At 50.3% G+C, this 18866-nt stretch overlaps 1 protein-coding gene across 1 annotated transcript in view; it reads right to left on the bottom strand.

Annotated features, from left to right (window-relative positions):
* Nucleotides 1-6911: 6911 nt before the first annotated feature.
* The window catches only part of lrrc75a (leucine rich repeat containing 75A), a 61029-nt gene continuing 49074 nt past the window's right edge, over nucleotides 6912-18866 (bottom strand). The window contains exon 4 of the mRNA XM_038814746.1: nucleotides 6912-8796. Within this exon, the coding sequence (XP_038670674.1) occupies nucleotides 8193-8796 (604 nt within the window). The 3' untranslated portion in view covers nucleotides 6912-8192. The remainder of the gene's footprint in view (nucleotides 8797-18866) is intronic.

Below are 18866 nucleotides of genomic sequence, written 5' to 3'. Positions count from 1 at the left end.
TGACTAAGTTAGTGTGCGTCAGTCAGACACACCGTACAGTTGAAATTTAATTGACGAAGCATTTCCCAAGGAGATGAAATGTACTTAACTTCCATCTGAGTAATGCAGTTCTGTTGTTTGTGATGTCCTCGTCCAGGGTTTTTCTTGGTACATGTTGCGGGCTGCAGGTGGGTCGCGGGCAGTTGTCAGAGAAGTTGTGGAGCTGAGGGTCACGGTGTCCGCCCACAGACTGGAACAGCTTTGCAATGGGTGTTAGCTCTGGGGGACCCCTGGTTCAGCAATACATTAATGTACACTAGGTGTAATTAAAGTGCTGTAATTTATTTTGATGGATTTGGGGAACTCATTGAAGGATTAAGCTTTGGAGATCAAGCAGAGACGAGTGCCATGAGCAGCAGCTCCCCTCTCAAAGGCCCAAGGATCATCCAGGAAGTCATGAATGACCCTGGAGGCCAGGTCATTTTAATACCAGCCCTCCCTTGCAGTACCAGTGGTGGGTGAGTGGTGTAGAGGTTGGTAATAATAATCCACACTCAATACTTATCACGGCCCAATTTTTAATTTAATTTCAAATGCCCGCACTACAGTAAAGTATTGTAATCTTTTCCAGTAGTCTGCTTCTCAAGTTCCCTCCTACTCTCTGAAGCAGCTTTGCCTATGATGCTGACCATCAGCAGATGCCTATCCACAGGCTCTTACAGAGAAACATCAAAGCTGCATAAAATAGTAATTACTTCCAGCTCAGGAAATGCAGGAGCACAGCTTGAGGAGGTCGGAGCTACACATTACTCACAGGTTTACTGCTACTTTCACACCCGGCCTTCACTGACATTGAAATTCATTCCTGCCAAACTCCTTCCACTTTACTCAAGGACGTAGCCATAGAGGCAGGCAGCAGGGCAACGTATCCCGAGAGCTCAAAACACAAGTGAAGCCTCCTCATCAGCAGAGCAGAAAGGCACCACAATCTCTTGACAAGAACATAGGAAAGTCAAGAATCCTCCAGCCGCCCGGATACACATGAATTTATATAGCACCTCCCATGTCCTCGGGATGTACCAAAACACTTTTAAACTCACAGCTGAAATGTAGAAAACACAGCAATCTTCCCATTGCAAGATCCCGTCAACAGCAATGATGACCAGATGTTCTGTATGTGAGATTGGGGTTGAGGGAGGTCTTGTGGTGTTTATCATAGGAAAATAGTTTATCATAGAATTTACAGTGCAGAAGGAGGCCATTCGGTCCATCGAGTCTGCACCAGGTCTTGGAAAGAGCACCGTACCAAAGGTCAACACCTCCACCCTATCCCCATAACCCAGTAACCCCACCCAACACTCAGGGGCAAGTTTGGACACTAAGGGCAATTTAGCATGGCCAATCCACCTAACCTGCACATCTTTGTACTGTGGGAGGAAACTGGAGCACCCGGAGGAAACCCACGCTGACACGGGGAGGACGTGCAGACTCCGCACAGTGACCCAAGCCGGAATCGAACCTGGGACCCTAGAACTGTGAAGCAATTATGCTATCCACAATGCTACCGTGCTGCCCAGTTAGATTCTCTCTTGTTGGAGATGGTCATTGCCTGGCACTTGTGAGGTGCAAATGTTAGCTGCCATTTGTCAGCCCAAGCCTGGATATTGTCCAGGTCTTGCTGCATTTGGACATGGACTGCTTCATTATCTGAGGAGTTGCAAGTGGTGCTGAACATTGTGCAGTCATCAGCGAATATCCACACTTCTGACCTAAGGATGGAAGAAAGGTCTTGTAGCCATGGTATTTAAATGGCTAGTCCAGTTCAAAAGCAGAATACTCTAGATGTTGGTTGAGTGAAATAAAAATAGAAATTGCTGGAAATAGGGTCTGGCAGCAACTGTGGAAAATTAAAGTTAATATTTCTGGTCAATGAAGTTTCCTCCGAATTGTAGGTTTTAAGCATAGAAAATTTACACCTCAGGAGACCGACATTCAGTTCATCATTTCTGTGCCGGGCACAAAGGAGCTACCTTGTTTAATCCCACCTTCTCGCTCTTCGTCCATAGCCCTTACACTTTAAGGGCTGTTCCAAGTATTTTTTAAATTTGATGAGGGGTTTTGCTTTAATCTGGGGCTGGTTTAGCACAGGGCTAAATCGCTAGCTTTGAAAGCAGACCCAGGCAGGCCAGCAGCACGGTTCGATTCCCGTACCAGCCTCCCCGAACAGGCGCCGGAATGTGGCGACTAGGGGCTTTTCACAGTAACTTCATTTGAAGCCTACGTGTGACAATAAGCGATTTTCATTTCATTTCATAATCACTGTCAGTAAATGGGTTTCAGATTTTCCACCGACCTCATGAAAAATAATTCTCGAATAACACCCCGCCCCTGTAATCTTTCTGCAAATTAGTTTACCTCCATACCCCTGGTAATTGGCCTCTCCACTCACAGAAGTAGGTATTTCCTATCACTGGATCCAAGTTCCTCAATTTTTCTCTCCTCCTCAGTCCCAAAAATTCTAAGTCAACAAAGCAAGTCTTTCCTCATCGCAAAAGTTGTTGTGGGGAGCATCACTATCTCTGGGCCTGACACTGAGGGTTCAAGTCCCACTTCAGGACTTGATGGACACGGAAGGTGCGTTCATCGCGTGGCCAATCGGGTTGGCTTTCAGTCTGGAAATCCTCCCAAAGTTCCTAATGACAGGTGGAAAGAGCAGGAGAGCATTTACTACAGAAGGCAATGGCAAACCATGGACCAATCTAATAGGCGTCTGTGATCACCAATGCCTTCTTACAGTATGGTACCAGGAGGTGGAGGAGGGTTAGGTGGATTGGCCATGCTAAATTGCCCCTTAATTGGAAAAGAATAATTGGATAAAGTCACCATAGTCCCAGATGACCATGGGCTCATTTCCCCTTTGAGGGGGGAGAGCTGACTGGTGGTGATTTAACCTGAGGGTCACCCACACCTCAGGCAAGGGGCAAGGCTGAGAAGACGGGGCCTTCGTGAATAACCTCAGCCGGTACGGGAATCGAACTAACGCTGCTGGCCTCGCTCTGCATCACTAACCAGCTGTCCAGCCCACTGTGCTAAACCGACTACCATAAGTGGATTTAGGAATTTAGAAAGTCCATAACAAACTATAGCAAAAGACAGATCTGTCCTCACCTGACAATTGCATACAAGCGATCTCCGAGATCAGACATTGACAGATACTGGAGTTTCACTCAGGATTAGATTCCTTAAGTTATTGTTTTGTTATGCTCTTGACGTAGCATAAACTGCTTCCTTGATGTGCACTCTGAAAAAGGAAGGTTCAGACTTGGAGATAGCTTTAACACATTTATTAAATTGTTAATGATTCTCCTACTTGGATTTGACTCTCCCGTTAATCCTACTATAGCTACTCAGACTGATGAACCAGTCTGCTACAATCCACGTGGTGGGTGTGATGTGTTTCAGTCAACCCTGTGTACTCACTAAGTGTCTCCACTGGAAACAGGAAGATCATGTGTGCTGTGTCCTTTTATTTTTTAAATTTAGAGTACCCAATACATTTTTCCAATTAAGGGGCAATTTAGCGTGGCCAATCCACTGACCCTGCACATCTTTGGGTTGTGGGGGCGAAACCCACGCAAACACGGGGAGAATGTGTAAACTCCACACGGACAGTGACCCAGAGCTGGGATCGAACCTGGGACCTCGGTGCCGTGAGGCAGCAGGGCTAACCCACCGCACCACCGTGCTGCCCGCTGTGTCCTTTTATATGGGTTGGTGTAATGCCCCCCTGTGGTAGAGTCACCTCTGTGTGTGTCTTGACTGCCCATTGGTCGTGTCCTATCTTACTGACCTATTGGTTGAATGTCTGTGTGTCATGATGTTTCTGGTACTCCCTCTAGTGTTTAGCTAGGTGTAGTGCATGTACATTAACCCCTTGTGTATTTACAGTGATGCATATCACCACAGTTATTATCAATGTATCATCTGATACAAAATCACCAGCAAATTTAAAACCATGGCTAGTATTTCAGGAAGCATTGACACATATCATTTTATCTATTCTATTTCAGCTACAGTGACATTAGCAGGGATAAAAATATTCTGTTTGATAAAAGGTACAAGCAGCTTTCAGGAAATCGATCAACAGAACAGGATAGAACACGAGACAGCAGATCAGATCACTTTCCCTCTCGCTCTCTGTGAATCCCATCTCCTTTTAGGGTCCTGTTCAATGTCATTCCATCTCTCAGGTGGATGGAAAAGATATTACGGCTGCTAGTTCAAAGATTAATTGAGCAGGAGAATTCTCCTGGTGTCCTGGCCGATATCTTTCCCTCAACCAACATCACTAAAATAGATCATCTGGTCATTTGTCACAGTGCTGTGTGTGGGATCTTGCTGTGCACAAATTGGCTGCTGCGTTTCCTATGTTAGAACTGCAGCTACTCTTCAGAAGGATTTGATTGGCTGCAGAGTGCTTTGGGATATTTCGGAAGCTGTGAAAGGTTCAATATAAATTCAGGTCTTTCTTTCACTAATAAACCTCTTAAAACTGCAGAAAACTTCCAATTAGATCCTGAGACTATGATCAGATTCTATACTCCATTGGAGTTAACCTGTCTCAAATATTACTTCAGTAGATTCACCTCTAACAGGGATTGTATTGCACATTTGCTGTGCATAGAACAGTGCTGAGAAATCATGTCACGGGGTTAGATACAGAGTAAAGCTCCCTCTACACTGTCCCCATCAAACACTCCCAGGACAGGTACAGCACGGGGTTAGATACAGAGTAAAGCTCCCTCTACACCGTCCCCATCAAACACTCCCAGGACAGGGACAGCACGGGGTTAGATACAGAGTAAAGCTCCCTCTACACTGTCCCCAACAAACACTCCCAGGGCAGGTACAGCACGGGGTTAGATACAGAGTAAAGCTCCCTCTACACTGTCCCCATCAAACACTCCCAGGACAGGTACTGCACGGGGTTAGATACAGAGTAAAGCACCCTCTACACTGTCCCCATCAAACACTCCCAGGACAGGTACAGCACGGGGTTAGATACAGAGTAAAGCTCCCTCTACACTGTCCCCATCAAACACTCCCAGGACAGGTACAGCACGGGGTTAGATACAGAGTAAAGCTCCCTCTACACTGTCCCCATCAAACACTCCAGGACAGGGACAGCACGGGGTTAGATACAGAGTAAAGCTCCCTCTACACTGTCCCCATCAAACACTCCCAGGACAGGTACAGCACGGGGTTAGATACAGAGTAAAGCTCCCTCTACACTGTCCCCATCAAACACTCCCAGGACAGGGACAGCACGGGGTTAGATACAGAGTAAAGCTCCCTCTACACTGTCCCCATCAAACACTCCCAGGACAGGTACAGCACGGGGTTAGATACAGAGTAAAGCTCCCTCTACACTGTCCCCAACAAACACTCCCAGGGCAGGTACAGCACGGGGTTAGATACAGAGTAAAGCTCCCTCTACACTGTCCCCATCAAACACTCCCAGGACAGGTACTGCACGGGGTTAGATACAGAGTAAAGCTCCCTCTACACTGTCCCCATCAAACACTCCCAGGACAGGTACAGCACGGGGTTAGATACAGAGTAAAGCTCCCTCTACACTGTCCCCATCAAACACTCCCAGGACAGGGACAGCACGGGGTTAGATACAGAGTAAAGCTCCCTCTACACTGTCCCCATCAAACACTCCCAGGACAGGTACAGCACGGGGTTAGATACAGAGTAAAGCTCCCTCTACACTGTCCCCAACAAACACTCCCAGGGCAGGTACAGCACGGGGTTAGATACAGAGTAAAGCTCCCTCTACACTGTCCCCATCAAACACTCCCAGGACAGGTACTGCACGGGGTTAGATACAGAGTAAAGCTCCCTCTACACTGTCCCCATCAAACACTCCCAGGACAGGTACAGCACGGGGTTAGATACAGAGTAAAGCACCCTCTACACGGATTTATTCAGCTCAATGAAGGAGTGAAATACATTTTGTTTGGACGAAAGGGAGTTCTGTGGATTTGATGATCTAACTCTAATTGGTTTCAGCAATATTGCAGCAATGAGAAAATGAGAATGAATCGGAAGAATTGAGGAGCTAGAGGTCAAAATTAACAACACCTTGCATTTATAGCACCTTTAAAGTAATAACACATCCCAAAGCATTCCGAGCAGCATCATTGGACAGAGAACTGACACTCCCGGAGACAGGAGATCTTGCTCAAAGGTTTCAAGGAGTGTCTTAATGAAGGAGAGTGGTCGCGAGGCGGAGAGTTTTTAATGATGGAATTCCTGTGCTTAGGGCTCCAATATGGGTCACCTGGCATGTGGCCGTTGGGTGAGCACAACTTGGTGCAAGTTAGTTGACAGGATGCAGAGGGTCTGTGAAAGGCCGGGACCAGATCTGAGAGTCCAGCCAGGAGAGTGTTGGAATCACCGAGTTAGAGGAAACAAAAACACAAAAGAGGGTTTCAGCAGGAGAGGAGCCGATGCGGGGCAGCGCCAGGCAGTGGCATGCAGGTGATAATAGGTGGGCTTAATACTAGCCTGAATATGTGATCGGAAGCTCATCTCGGGATGAAATGGGACACAGAGGTTGCAACTGGATTTCCTCAATCTCAAATTTCTGGAAGGTAGAGGGATCAGGTCAATAGCTGGGGATGGAATTCTGGATGGAATTCTGGAGTGGGAACTGAAGATAATGGCTTCAGAAAGGCGGCATGGTAGCACATTGGTTAGCACTGATGCTTCACAGCGCCAGTGTCTGGATTCAATTCCCGGTTTGGGTCACTGTTTGTGTGGAGTCTGCACGTTCTGTCCGTGTCTCCGTGGGTTTCCTCTGGGGCCTCCGGTTTCCTCCAACAAGTCCTGAAAGACGTGCTTGTTAGGACAATTGGACATTCTGAATTCTCCCTCCGTGTACCCAAACAGGTGCCGGAATGTGGCAACTAGGGGCTTTTCACAGTAACTTCATTGCAGTGTTAATGTAAGCCTACTCGTGACAATAAAGATTATTATTATATTTATATTCCCGATATTTAACTGGAGGAAGTTTCTGCTCATCTGGTACTGGGTGTTAGATACATTTTGGATAATTCTGCAGCAGTGGAGGGGTTGAGTGAGGAGTTGCTGAGGTAGAGCTGGGTGTATTCAGCGTCAGTGTGAAAACTAACACTGCTTTTGGACGTCTGAGGGGCAGAATGTAGATGAGAAATAGGAGGGGCCAATGGTAGATCCTGGGGGGTGAGGGGGGACACCAGAGGTAACGGTGTGGCAGCCATTACGAGTGATTCTCTGACTATGATTTGATAGGTCAGAATGGACCGGGTGAGGGCAGCCCACCCCTCACTGGACTATGGCGGAGAGGTGTAGGAGGAGGTGGGTGTGGTCAAGCTGTATGACAGTTGGGGAAGGACGAGGAGGGAACGTTTACCTTTGTGACTTCGATAAGAGCTGTGTCAGTCCCAAGAGGGTGGAAACTTGATTGGATGGGTTGAAATGTGGAACTGTGGGAAAGATGGGGACATTTCTTCTCTGCCTGAGTAGCGGAAACCATTTTAAATAATTAACCATCAGTAACACAAAAGAACATTTCTTCCCATTAAGACGTCTTTACCGATGAAGCAGATGTTCAGTGGTGTAAGTGCCAATTCTGTTGAAGGATTCAAGAGGGATACATATGTGTTGTGACACCTGTCTGAAGGACAGGAAATTGGGATAAAAGAATAACAAATGAAGGATTCCTGCTCCTGTTCACACAGACTCTCCCTAGAGCCTGACTGCCTCCCCGAGTGACTGAGACTCACCATTTCAGAGGGTCAGGACAAAGGGCTGGGGGCCACTGAACATCCCTTCCCCTCATTACCCTCCAATGCCCCCCCCCCAACCGAGTCCCTTTGGTTGATTCTGTCCCAGTGACAGTACATTCAGTCTCAGAGTTAGACAGAACATTATGGAAAGGAAGACAGGTGTTGTTTAAAATATGCAAGTCTCCAATCGAAGAGCAGTCATTGGGTGACAGCCTTTCCAAGCACATTGGTTCCACCATGGGTTCATAAACCTGATCAATGCTTCTCCTTTTTGACACTTTCCCCTCATCTGGCAGTTTAAGTGCTTCAGGGTGTTTCTTGCCTGGTGCATTTTGCCAATCCTGCCAATGAAACTGTCCCAGTTACACACTGCTCATGTCAGGTCTGGTTGGCCAGCGAGTCATCCACAGGCTCGGCAGCCTCTTCATCCTCCAAACCCTCACACACCGTGGTTGTATTGGAGTGGGGATGAAGCTGAGGCATCACATCCTGAGTTAACCCCATTCTGTCACCTGGGCTCTCACATGTGTCAGCCTCAGGGTCCTCTGGGTCACTGCCCTGACCCTCCCCGAACTCCAAGATGGTGGGCAGGTTCCCAAGCTTGGGACTTCGCCTCCGCAGGTTGACAAGGAAGGGTTGAGGCAATGAGTAGATATCGACATTGTTACCCAGGTCGATCCAGGTGATACTGGGGAACTTCTCTAGATCCTTCAGCATTTCTGTTAGCTCCCTCAGTATGCTCCTGGTCAGCTTGTTGCCATTCAAGGACAGAGTGTTGAGATGCGGGAGGGAGCTGAGGGTTGGTAGCAGGTTCAGGAAACCATCGTCCGTCAGTTCAGTGAAGCACAGCTCCACACTGCTGATCAGTTCTTGATTCTGGTGCAAGTACACATCCACTCGTTCAATATCCTTGGACGTCAGGGCAATGCCAGATAAATCCATGGTCTCATTTGTCGGGCTCCCAGACAGGGCAGCTTTCAGACTGGAAGTAAAATAAATGATTGACAATCAGAAAATGGGAGCTGATCAGGGAAACCGGTTTAAGGAGCAAATATCTAGACTGATTTATGGCATGAAAACTATTGGTAAAATATTGGGCTATGTACCACAAAAACATCAGCACAAGTCCCCTCATTAATCTCCTCGCACAGTCCCAAGGTCCTTCACAGGAGAGTGGATAATAAACAATACTGACCCCAAGAAGCAGACACCACAAAACCATCGAAACACAAGTGCACAGTCCAAATCACGACCTCAACCCCGAAACTCCATTCACTGGAACCCTTGACATTCAAACACAGAATAAAGAACAGTGCAGCACAGGAACAGACCCTTCAGCCCTCCAAGCCTGCGCCAATCATTTTCTTCTTTGTTAAATTTAGAGTACTCAATTATTTTTTCCAATTAAGGGGCAATTTAGCATGGCCAATCCACCTAAACTGCACATCTTTGGGTTGTGGGGGTGAAACCCACGCAGACACGGGGAGAATGTGCAAACTCCACACGGACAGTGACCCAGGGCCGGGATTCAAACCCGGGTTCTCAGCGCCGTAGGCAGCAATGCTAACCACTGTGCCACCGTGTTGCCTCTAGCCTGCGCCGATCATGATGCCTGTCTAAACTAAAACCTTCTGCACTTCCGGGGTCCGTATCCCTCTATTACCGTCCTGTTCATCCCAGGCTGACCCATGTGAGTGCCCAGGGGTTTAGACAGGATGCAGTGCCTCAGTTTCATCCCCATTCCAATGCAATGTGTATGTAATGCTGGTTATTCCCTGTAATATTAGGCAGAAAAAACTAAAATCAGACAGCAAAGGGTTTATTAGATGGGACAGTAAGCGAAGAGTAACTAGTTACTGCCGGTTGGGGTTGAGGTGCAATTGATCAACTTTAGTTTCCCAAGATGAGAATTAGTTAACGGGTAGCACAGTGGTTAGCACTGTTGCTTCACTGCGCCATGTTCGATTCCCGGCTTGGGTCACTGTCTGTGCGGAGTCTGCACGTTCTCCCCGTGTCTGCGTGGGTTTCCTCCGGGTGCTCCGGTTTCCTCCCACAATCCCGAAATACGTGCTGTTGGGTGAATTGGACAATCTGAATTCTCCCTCTGTGTACCCGAACAGGTGGTGGAATGTGGCAACTAGGGGCTTTTCACAGTAACTTCATTGCCGTGTTAATGTCAGCCTACTTGTGACAATAATAAAGATTATGATAAAAGGCTGTTCCAGTGTTCCTCAATGGATTTGTCCTTTAATGTTTTGGGTTGAAAGTGTGTATTTATGTCACTTAAACATGGCCTCACTCACAAATTCAAACCCGAGACACCAACAGCTCCGATTGGAATGTTTCCCTGCGGGAATATATCTTGGGATTGGACAGTTAATGTGGATGAAAACAATTGCTCCTCAGTTGAAGCTATTTAAAGATCATGATCCGGAGCTGACAGCTGGAGAGGAAGCAATCGGTCATTCAGGGGCAGGGCATCAGTGACACAGTGAATCAGCGCTCTGCAGCTACACTGACAACTGCAAGTCTGGCCCATCTCTCAGTTGATTATCTTTTCTCCCAGAACTGCCCACAAAGAAGATGTTATCTCAGTGCCTCACACGGTGAAGAAAACGATGTGTTGATTGTAATGTTCTTGTCAGGTGGCCTGGTTTATATTATAAGAACACTGGTAGCTAAAGCTATAAACAATTTCCTAACATTAACTGTGGGTCAACTATATAAAAAACAACAGATGAATAACAGTATGATGATGCACAAGCAACCTCTCTTCCAGCTCTCCAGTCAGTCTAAGGTCATCTGACTCTCACATTCACTTATATACTAATGAGACTCCCAGTGGTCAGTCGGTGACTGACAACACAACCATAACACCACATTGATGTCACAGCACAAAAGGTGCAGATCACCTCATGACAAGAAGCCTTTGGGGGCCTTCATTCCCCCTCCTTCCACGGCCTCCCAAACCCTAGCCTAACTTGGAGTTTATTCACGAACTATCAACTGTGACTCAGCAAGTAGCACAGTCACTTGTTAGCCAGAAGCTGATGGATTCAAGCCCACCCCAAAGAGCTGAGCACATATCTAGGCCTACACTACCAGTTCCAGGGCTAACAGAGTGCTGCAATGTTAGAGATATTCTTCACAGAAGACATTAAACTGACACTCTGCCTGCTCTTGCACGTGAATGTAAAAATCCCAATGGAAATTTTCAAAGAGCTGTGGAATCTTCCTGGGGCCAAAATGTATTCTCAGCCAACAGTAGATTACCTGGCCATTATCACCCTGCTGCTAAGGGGCAGCACTGTAGTGTAGTGGTTAGCACTGCTGTCTCATAGCGCCCAAGTCCCAGGTTCGATCCCGGCTCTGGGTCACTGTCTGTGTGGAGTTTACACGTTCTCCCGTGCAGGGTACGTGGATTGGCCACATTAAATTGCCCCTTAATTGGAAAAAATGGGTACTCTAAATTTTTTTTAAAAATCACACTGCTGCTTGTGGGATCTTACTGTGCACAAATTGGCTGCCATGTTTGCTACATTATAACACTGATTAAACTTCAAAAAGGCCAGCATTTATTGCCCATCCATCGAGAAGGTGGTGGTGAGCTGCCTTCTTGTCCATGGTCCATGAAATGTAGGTACACCCACTGTGCTGTTAGGGAGGGAGTTCCAGGATGTTGCCCCAGCGACAGTGCAGGAACAGCCGATATATTTCCAAGTCAGGGTGTTGAGTGACTTGGAGGGGAACCTCCTGGTGGTGGGGTTCCCAGGCATCTGCTGCTCTTATCGTTCTAGATCAGGGTTTTACAAGGTGAGGGTTGCATCTTGCAGGTGGGTCGCGGGCAGCTGTTGGGTGGGGGGAGGTTGTGGAAATATCAGTCACACCATTCCCGTGATGGTTCTGACCGCGGGAGAAGCGCCCAACGGCTACTCCTGTCTTTTGAATGAAAGTAAATATGGGGCGGGATTCTCCGACCCCCCGACAGGTCGGAGAATCGCCGGGGGGCGGCGTGAATCCCACCCCACCGCTCCGCGCCGACTGCCGAATTCTCCGGCGCTGTTTTGTTGGCTGGGGCGGGGATTGCGCTGCGCCGGTCGGGGGTCGTTGGCAGTGGCCCCCCCCCCCCCCCCCCCGGCAATTCTCCAGTCCCCAATGGGCCGAGCGGCCGCCCGTTTTCAGCCAGTCCCACCAGCGGAGATTAGACCAGGTCCGTACCGGCGGGAGCTGGCTCTGAGGGCAGCCTGCGGAGTCCTCCAGGGGCAGGGGGGGGGGGGGGTGCCTATGGTGGCCTGGCCCGCGATCGGGGCCCGCCGATCTGCGGGCAGGCCTGTGCCGTGGGGGCATTCTTTCCCTCCGTGCCAGTCTGTGTAATGCTCCGCCATGGCTGGCAGGGAGAAGAAACCCCCTTGCGCATGCGCAGGAAACACGGCAGCAGTTCTGGGAACACGCTGGCACCCCTGTGCATGAGCCAACTCGCTCTGGCTAGCGGAGGCCCTTCGGCGCCGGTTGGCACGGCGCCAACCACTCCAGCCCGGCCTAGCCCCCGAAGGTGCGGAGGATTTGCACCTTCCAGGCAGCCCGACGCCGGAGTGGTTCATGCCACTCCTTGGCACCAGTACGGCCCGCCCCACCGATATCGGAGAATCCCGGCCGTGGGGTCTTCCGGCAAGAAGCAGCAGCAGAAAGCAGGTCACGCACCCTGTATGTGCAACTGACATCAAGCGCACTCCAGGTGTGTGCTTTTTGTGCCAATTCACAGAGCAGGGCTGCTTCCATTTTCCAGCTGCTAGCAAGAAGACTGTGAAGATGGATCGCTTTCTTAAAAGTGATGGACTACCAGAGTCTGGCACTGACTGTTTTGTTACGCTCTTGACGTAGCATAAGCTGCTTCTCCTACTTGGATTCGACTCTCCTGTTAATCCTGCTATAGCTACTCAGACTACCTAACCAGTCTGCTACAATCCACGTGGTGGGTGTGATGTGTTTCAATCAACCCTCTCTGTACTCACTAAGTGTCTCCACTGGAAAGAAGAAGATCATGTGTGCTGTGTCCTTTATATATGGGTTGGTGTAATCCCTGTGGTAGTGTCACCTCTGTGTGTATCGTGAATGCCCATTGGTCGTGTCCTATCATACTGGCCTATTGGTTGAATGTCTGTGTGTCATGTCTCTGGTGCTCCCTCTAGTGTCTAGCTGGTGTAGTGTGTTCACATTAACCCATTGTGTATTTACAGTGTCCTAGTGTATCTACATTAACCCTTGTGTATTTAGAGTGATGCATATCACCACACCTACTGGACAGGGTCTAATACCATCTCTAATTTCTATCTCTAATTTTTATTGGTACATCGATGACTGTTTTGGTGCCACTTCATGTTCCCAGCTGGACCTGGATAAATGTATCAATTTCGCTTCCACTCTCATTCCTCTAACACCTTCATATGGTCCATTTCTGACACTTCCCAACATTGACCTCTATCTCCATTTCTGGGGATGGACTGTCCACTAGTATCCATTACAATCCCACTGACTCCCACAGCTACCTCGATTACAGCTCTTCACACTCCACCCCATTTCCCAGTTCCTTCACCGTTGTATCTGTTCCGACAATGTCACTTTCTAAAACAGTGCTGCCGACATGTCTTCCTTAATCGTGGCATCCCACCCACTGTGGTCGACAAGACTATCAACCGTGTCTGACCAGTCTCCTACATTTCTTCTCTCACCCCTTCCCCCTCGCTCCCACAACCAGGATAGGGTCCCCCTTATCCTCAATTTTCACCCCATCAGACTCCGTATTCAAAATATCACCCTCCGCCAGTTTCAGCATGATGCCACCACCAAACACATCTTCCCCTCACTCCCCAGTCAGCGTCCCGCAGGGACCGTTCCTTCCGGGATGCCCTGGTCCACTCCTCCATCACCCCCAATACCTCACCTTCGTCCCACGGCTCCTTCCATACAATCGCAGAAGGTGTAACACCTGCCCCTTTGCCTCCTACCTACTCCCCATCCAAGGGCCTAAAAACTCTTTCCAAGTGAGGCACGGCCTTCAATCTGGTCTATTGCATTCACTGCTCCCATTATGGTCTACTCTACATTGGAGTGACTAAACGGAGACTGGGTGACCCCTTTGCAGAACACCTCCAGTCCGTCCATAAGCAGGACTCAGACCTTCCTGTCGCTGCCATTTTAACTCCCCGTCCTGCTCTCACGCCCACATGTCCGTCCTTGGCCTGTTGCAATGTTAGAACATACAGTGCAGAAGGAGGCCATTCGGCCCACCGAGTCTGCACCGACCTACATTAAGCCCTCACTTCCACCCTATCCCCGTAACCCAATAACCCCACCCAACCTTTTTTTGTAAGAAGTCTTACAACACCAGGTTAAAGTCCAACATGTTTGTTTCAAACACTAGCTTTCGGAGCGCAGCTCCTTCCTCGGGTGAATTCACAGGCGAATCCTTCAGGCGACTCCGAAAGCTCGAGTTTGAAACAAACCTGTTGGACTTTAACCTGGTGTTGTAAGACTTCTTACTGTGCTCACCCCAATCCAACGCCAGCATCTCCACATCATGGCAACCTTTTTTTGGACACTCAGGGCAACTTAGCGTGGCCAAACCATCTAACCTGCACGTCTTTGGACTGTGGGAGGAAACCGGAGCACCCGGAGGAAACCCACGCAGACACGAGGAGAACGTGCAGACTCCGGACAGACAGTGACCCAACGGGGAATCGAACCTGGGACCCTGGCACTGTGAAGCCACAGTGCTAACCACTTGTGCTACCCATGTTCCAGTGAAGCCCAGCGCCAACAGCACCTGATCTTCCAATTAGGCACGTTACAGCCTTCGGGACTTAACATTGAGTTCAACAACTTCAGCCTGTGAACTCTCTCCTCCACCTTCAGCCCATTTTTATTTTAACCTTTTTTATTATTCCAATTAATGGGCAATTTAGAGTGGCCAATCCACCTACAGGACCTTTGGGTTGTGGGGGTGAGACACGGGGAGAATGTGCAAACTCCACACGGAGAGTGACCTGGGGCCGGGATCGAACCTGGGACCTCGGTGCAGTGAGGCAGCAGTGCTAACCACTGTGCCGCCCGCCCATTTTTCTTTCTAGCCATTTATTTGAATTTCTTCCATTGATCTGTTTTTCCCTCACCATTGTGCCCCCTGCCCCCATTGCACCCCACTTGGCCCATCTGTTCCCTGTTTCAAGTTTCTCTTTGACACACTGGTGACCAGTGTTCTGCCATTAACACATTCTGATCTGTCAATGTGCCCCCATCAGCACCCTTTAGTCATGGGGGGGTTCTCTGTTCTGGGACTCCCGGAATGTATTCCACGATGAGATGGAAAATCAGACATTGTCGGAAATTGGGATCGGTGCCGATTCAAACACGAAGTTTCGGCCTCCCTGCTGGCAGCCTGAACGAGGTCCATGATGCGCGACGAAGAGGAGATGTAAATAAATGAAAATACCTCTTAATGATCCAAAGCGGGCCCTATGCGCCAGCCTCCCACTATTCCCCCCGGCCAGGAATCACGTGGGTGCGGATCACTTGCGGTTTTTACCAGCCATGTCCTGACATGGTGGACCGTGCGGTAAGCCAAGGGGGTCCCTCTGGCCCACCACAAGGTCCACCATGTCAGGGCCACGCTGGTGGAGACCATCCGAGTCCACCAAGGGCCCCCCCATCCCAACATTGCACTGCCTGCCTACGTCTCCTCTACCTGACACCCTCCACAGGTATGTCTGTAATGGGAGACCCCCCATAGGGACCTCTGTAATAGAAATACCCCATAACAGAGGGACCCCCCACAGGTATGTCTGTAATAGCGAGACCCCCATAGGAGGACCCCACAGAGACCCCTGTAATAGGGAGAACTCCCCATCTAAAGTAACCCGGAGGGGGTTAGGGGGACACCGCATTTCAGGGTCCCTGATGGGAATCCCCCTGTTACAGGGGTCCCTGTGGGGGGTCCCCCATCACAGGGGTCCCGGTAGGGGTATTGAACGCGCGCTGTTGGCCTCGCTCTGCACAATGAACCAGCTGTCTAGCCAATTGAGCTAAACCGGCCTCTGTTTGTGGTTGGGGTACAGGGGATGGTACAAACAACACAGGTTAAAAAAAAGGGATGAGGTACTAAAAGCAGAATATAAGGGGTTCGGAAGCAAGTTGAAATGTAGGACCTCAAAGGTAGTGATCCCAGGATTACTACCAGTGCCATGTGCTAGGTAGAGTACAAACAGCAGAATGTATCACGTCAATACATGGCTAAAGAGATGTGTGAAGCGGAGGGATTCAGATTCCTGGGGCATTGGGACTGGTTCTGGGGGAGCTGGGACCTGTACAAACCCCCCCCCCCCCCCCCCCCCAACCCCGAGAACCCAACTGTTTGATCTTTGTGGCTGGTCCTGTCTCCTCCTAACGTTCCTCACCTTCCTGATGCTGCCCCCTTGCCCCAACCTCCACGCACAGGCCCTGTGCTGATGTTGGGAGAAGATACAAGTCAGTCCTCAATCTGCCCAGCACACATTGCCACCTCACCTCAACCCTCATACCCTGAGAATGCACAACAACCATCCTGTTTCAGGAAATGCTGAATAACCAGTAGTTAATAGCACAGGTAGCATTGAGAGAATAATCCAGGACGAGAGGAGATACCGGCTCCGTCAGACCCTTTGAGAGAGTTTCGAAATGAATCCCACTGCTCTGCCCTGGAAATTTCTACTTTTCACATATTTATGCAATTCTCTTTTGAAAGCTACTAAACAACATGAGATAAATTTGATTTCACAACTGCTTGTGAGTCATTCATTTCACACCTCATTATTAAAAAATAGTTCTCTCCTCCTCCCTGTTAGAGTTCAGAGGTCTCAGTATGGCTCATTAGCCATATGTTAACCCTCTCTGCCAGGCACCTTCAAAATGCTTTGTAATTCACTCAGTGTATTGGCAAATGGAACAATTGTAAATGGGCACAGAGAGGCCTCAGGCAGAATGTACCCTTAAACTGGCAGGACAAACATTTAAAAACATACAGAATCCTGGGCCTTATAAAAAGATGCATGCAGTACAACAGGAAATTCACTGAACCTTTTTACCCAGCAAACTGTTGCAATCTAACAGGCACTGACCCACAGGGCAGTCTGGCACTGACCCTCAGGACAGTCAGGCACTGACCCTCAGGACAGTCAGGCACTGACCCACAGGACAGTCTCGCACTGACCCCCAGGGCAGTCAGGAACTGACCCACAGGACAGTCAGACAGTGACCCACAGGGCAGTCTGGCACTGACCCACAGGGCAGTCAGACACTGACCCACAGGGCAGTCAGACAGTGACCCACAGGGCAGTCAGACAGTGACCCACAGGGCAGTCAGGCAGTGACCCACAGGGCAGTCAGACACTGACCCACAGGGCAGTCAGACACTGACCCACAGGGCAGTCAGACACTGACCCACAGGGCAGTCAGACACTGACCCACAGGGCAGTCAGGCACTGACCCACAGGGCAGTCAGGCGGTGACCCACAGGGCAGTCAGGCACTGACCCACAGGGCAGTCAGACACTGACCCACAGGGCAGTCAGACACTGACCCACAGGGCAGACACTGACCCGCAGGACAGTCAGACACTGAACCACAGGACAGTCAGACACTGACCCACAGGACAGTCAGTCACTGACCCACAGGACAGTCAGACACTGACCCACAGGACAGTCAGACACTGGCCCACAGGACAGTCAGACACTGGCCCACAGGGCAGTCAGGCAGTGACCCACAGGGTAGTCAGACACTGACCCACAGGGCGGTCAGACACTGACCCACAGGGTAGTCAGACACTGACCCACAGGGCGGTCAGACACTGACCCACAGGGCGGTCAGACACTGACCCACAGGGCGGTCAGACACTGACCCACAGGACGGTCAGACACTGGCCCACAGGGCAGTCAGACACTGACCCACAGGGCAGTCAGGAACTGACCCACAGGACAGTCAGACAGTGACCCACAGGGCAGTCAGGCACTGACCCACAGGGCAGTCAGACACTGACCCACAGGACAGTCAGGCACTGACCCACAGGGCAGTCAGACACTGACCCACAGGGCAGTCAGACACTGACCCACAGGGCAGTCAGGCGGTGACCCACAGGGCAGTCAGGCACTGACCCACAGGGCAGTCAGACACTGACCCACAGGGCAGTCAGACACTGACCCACAGGGCAGTCAGACACTGACCCACAGGGCAGTCAGCCACTGACCCACAGGGCAGTCAGACACTGACCCACAGGGCTGTCAGACACTGACCCACAGGGCAGTCAGACACTGACCCACAGGGCAGTCAGACACTGACCCACAGGGCAGTCAGACACTGACCCACAGGGCAGTCAGACACTGACCCACAGGGCAGTCAGGCACTGACCCACAGGGCAGTCAGACACTGACCCACAGGGCAGTCAGACACTGGCCCACAGGGCAGTCAGACACTGACCCACAGGGCAGTCAGACACTGACCCACAGGGCAGTCAGGCACTGACCCACAGGGCAGTCAGCCACTGACCCACAGGGCAGTCAGACACTGACCCACAGGGCAGTCAGACACTGACCCACAGGGCAGACACTGACCCACAGGACAGTCAGTCACTGACCCACAGGACAGTCAGACACTGACCCACAGGGCAGTCAGGCACTGGCCCACAGGGCAGTCAGACACTGACCCACAGGGCAGTCAGACACTGACCCACAGGGCAGTCAGGCACTGACCCACAGGGCAGTCAGGCGGTGACCCACAGGGCAGTCAGGCACTGACCCACAGGGCAGTCAGACACTGACCCACAGGGCAGTCAGACACTGACCCACAGGGCAGACACTGACCCGCAGGACAGTCAGACACTGACCCACAGGACAGTCAGACACTGACCCACAGGACAGTCAGTCACTGACCCACAGGACAGTCAGACACTGACCCACAGGACAGTCAGACACTGGCCCACAGGACAGTCAGACACTGGCCCACAGGGCAGTCAGGCAGTGACCCACAG

The sequence above is a fragment of the Scyliorhinus canicula genome, chromosome 12 (genome assembly GCF_902713615.1).
Source record: "Scyliorhinus canicula chromosome 12, sScyCan1.1, whole genome shotgun sequence".
NCBI lineage: Eukaryota > Metazoa > Chordata > Chondrichthyes > Carcharhiniformes > Scyliorhinidae > Scyliorhinus > Scyliorhinus canicula.
Note: the sequence above shows the minus strand (reverse complement) of the source record. Positions and strands in the feature narration are given on the sequence as shown.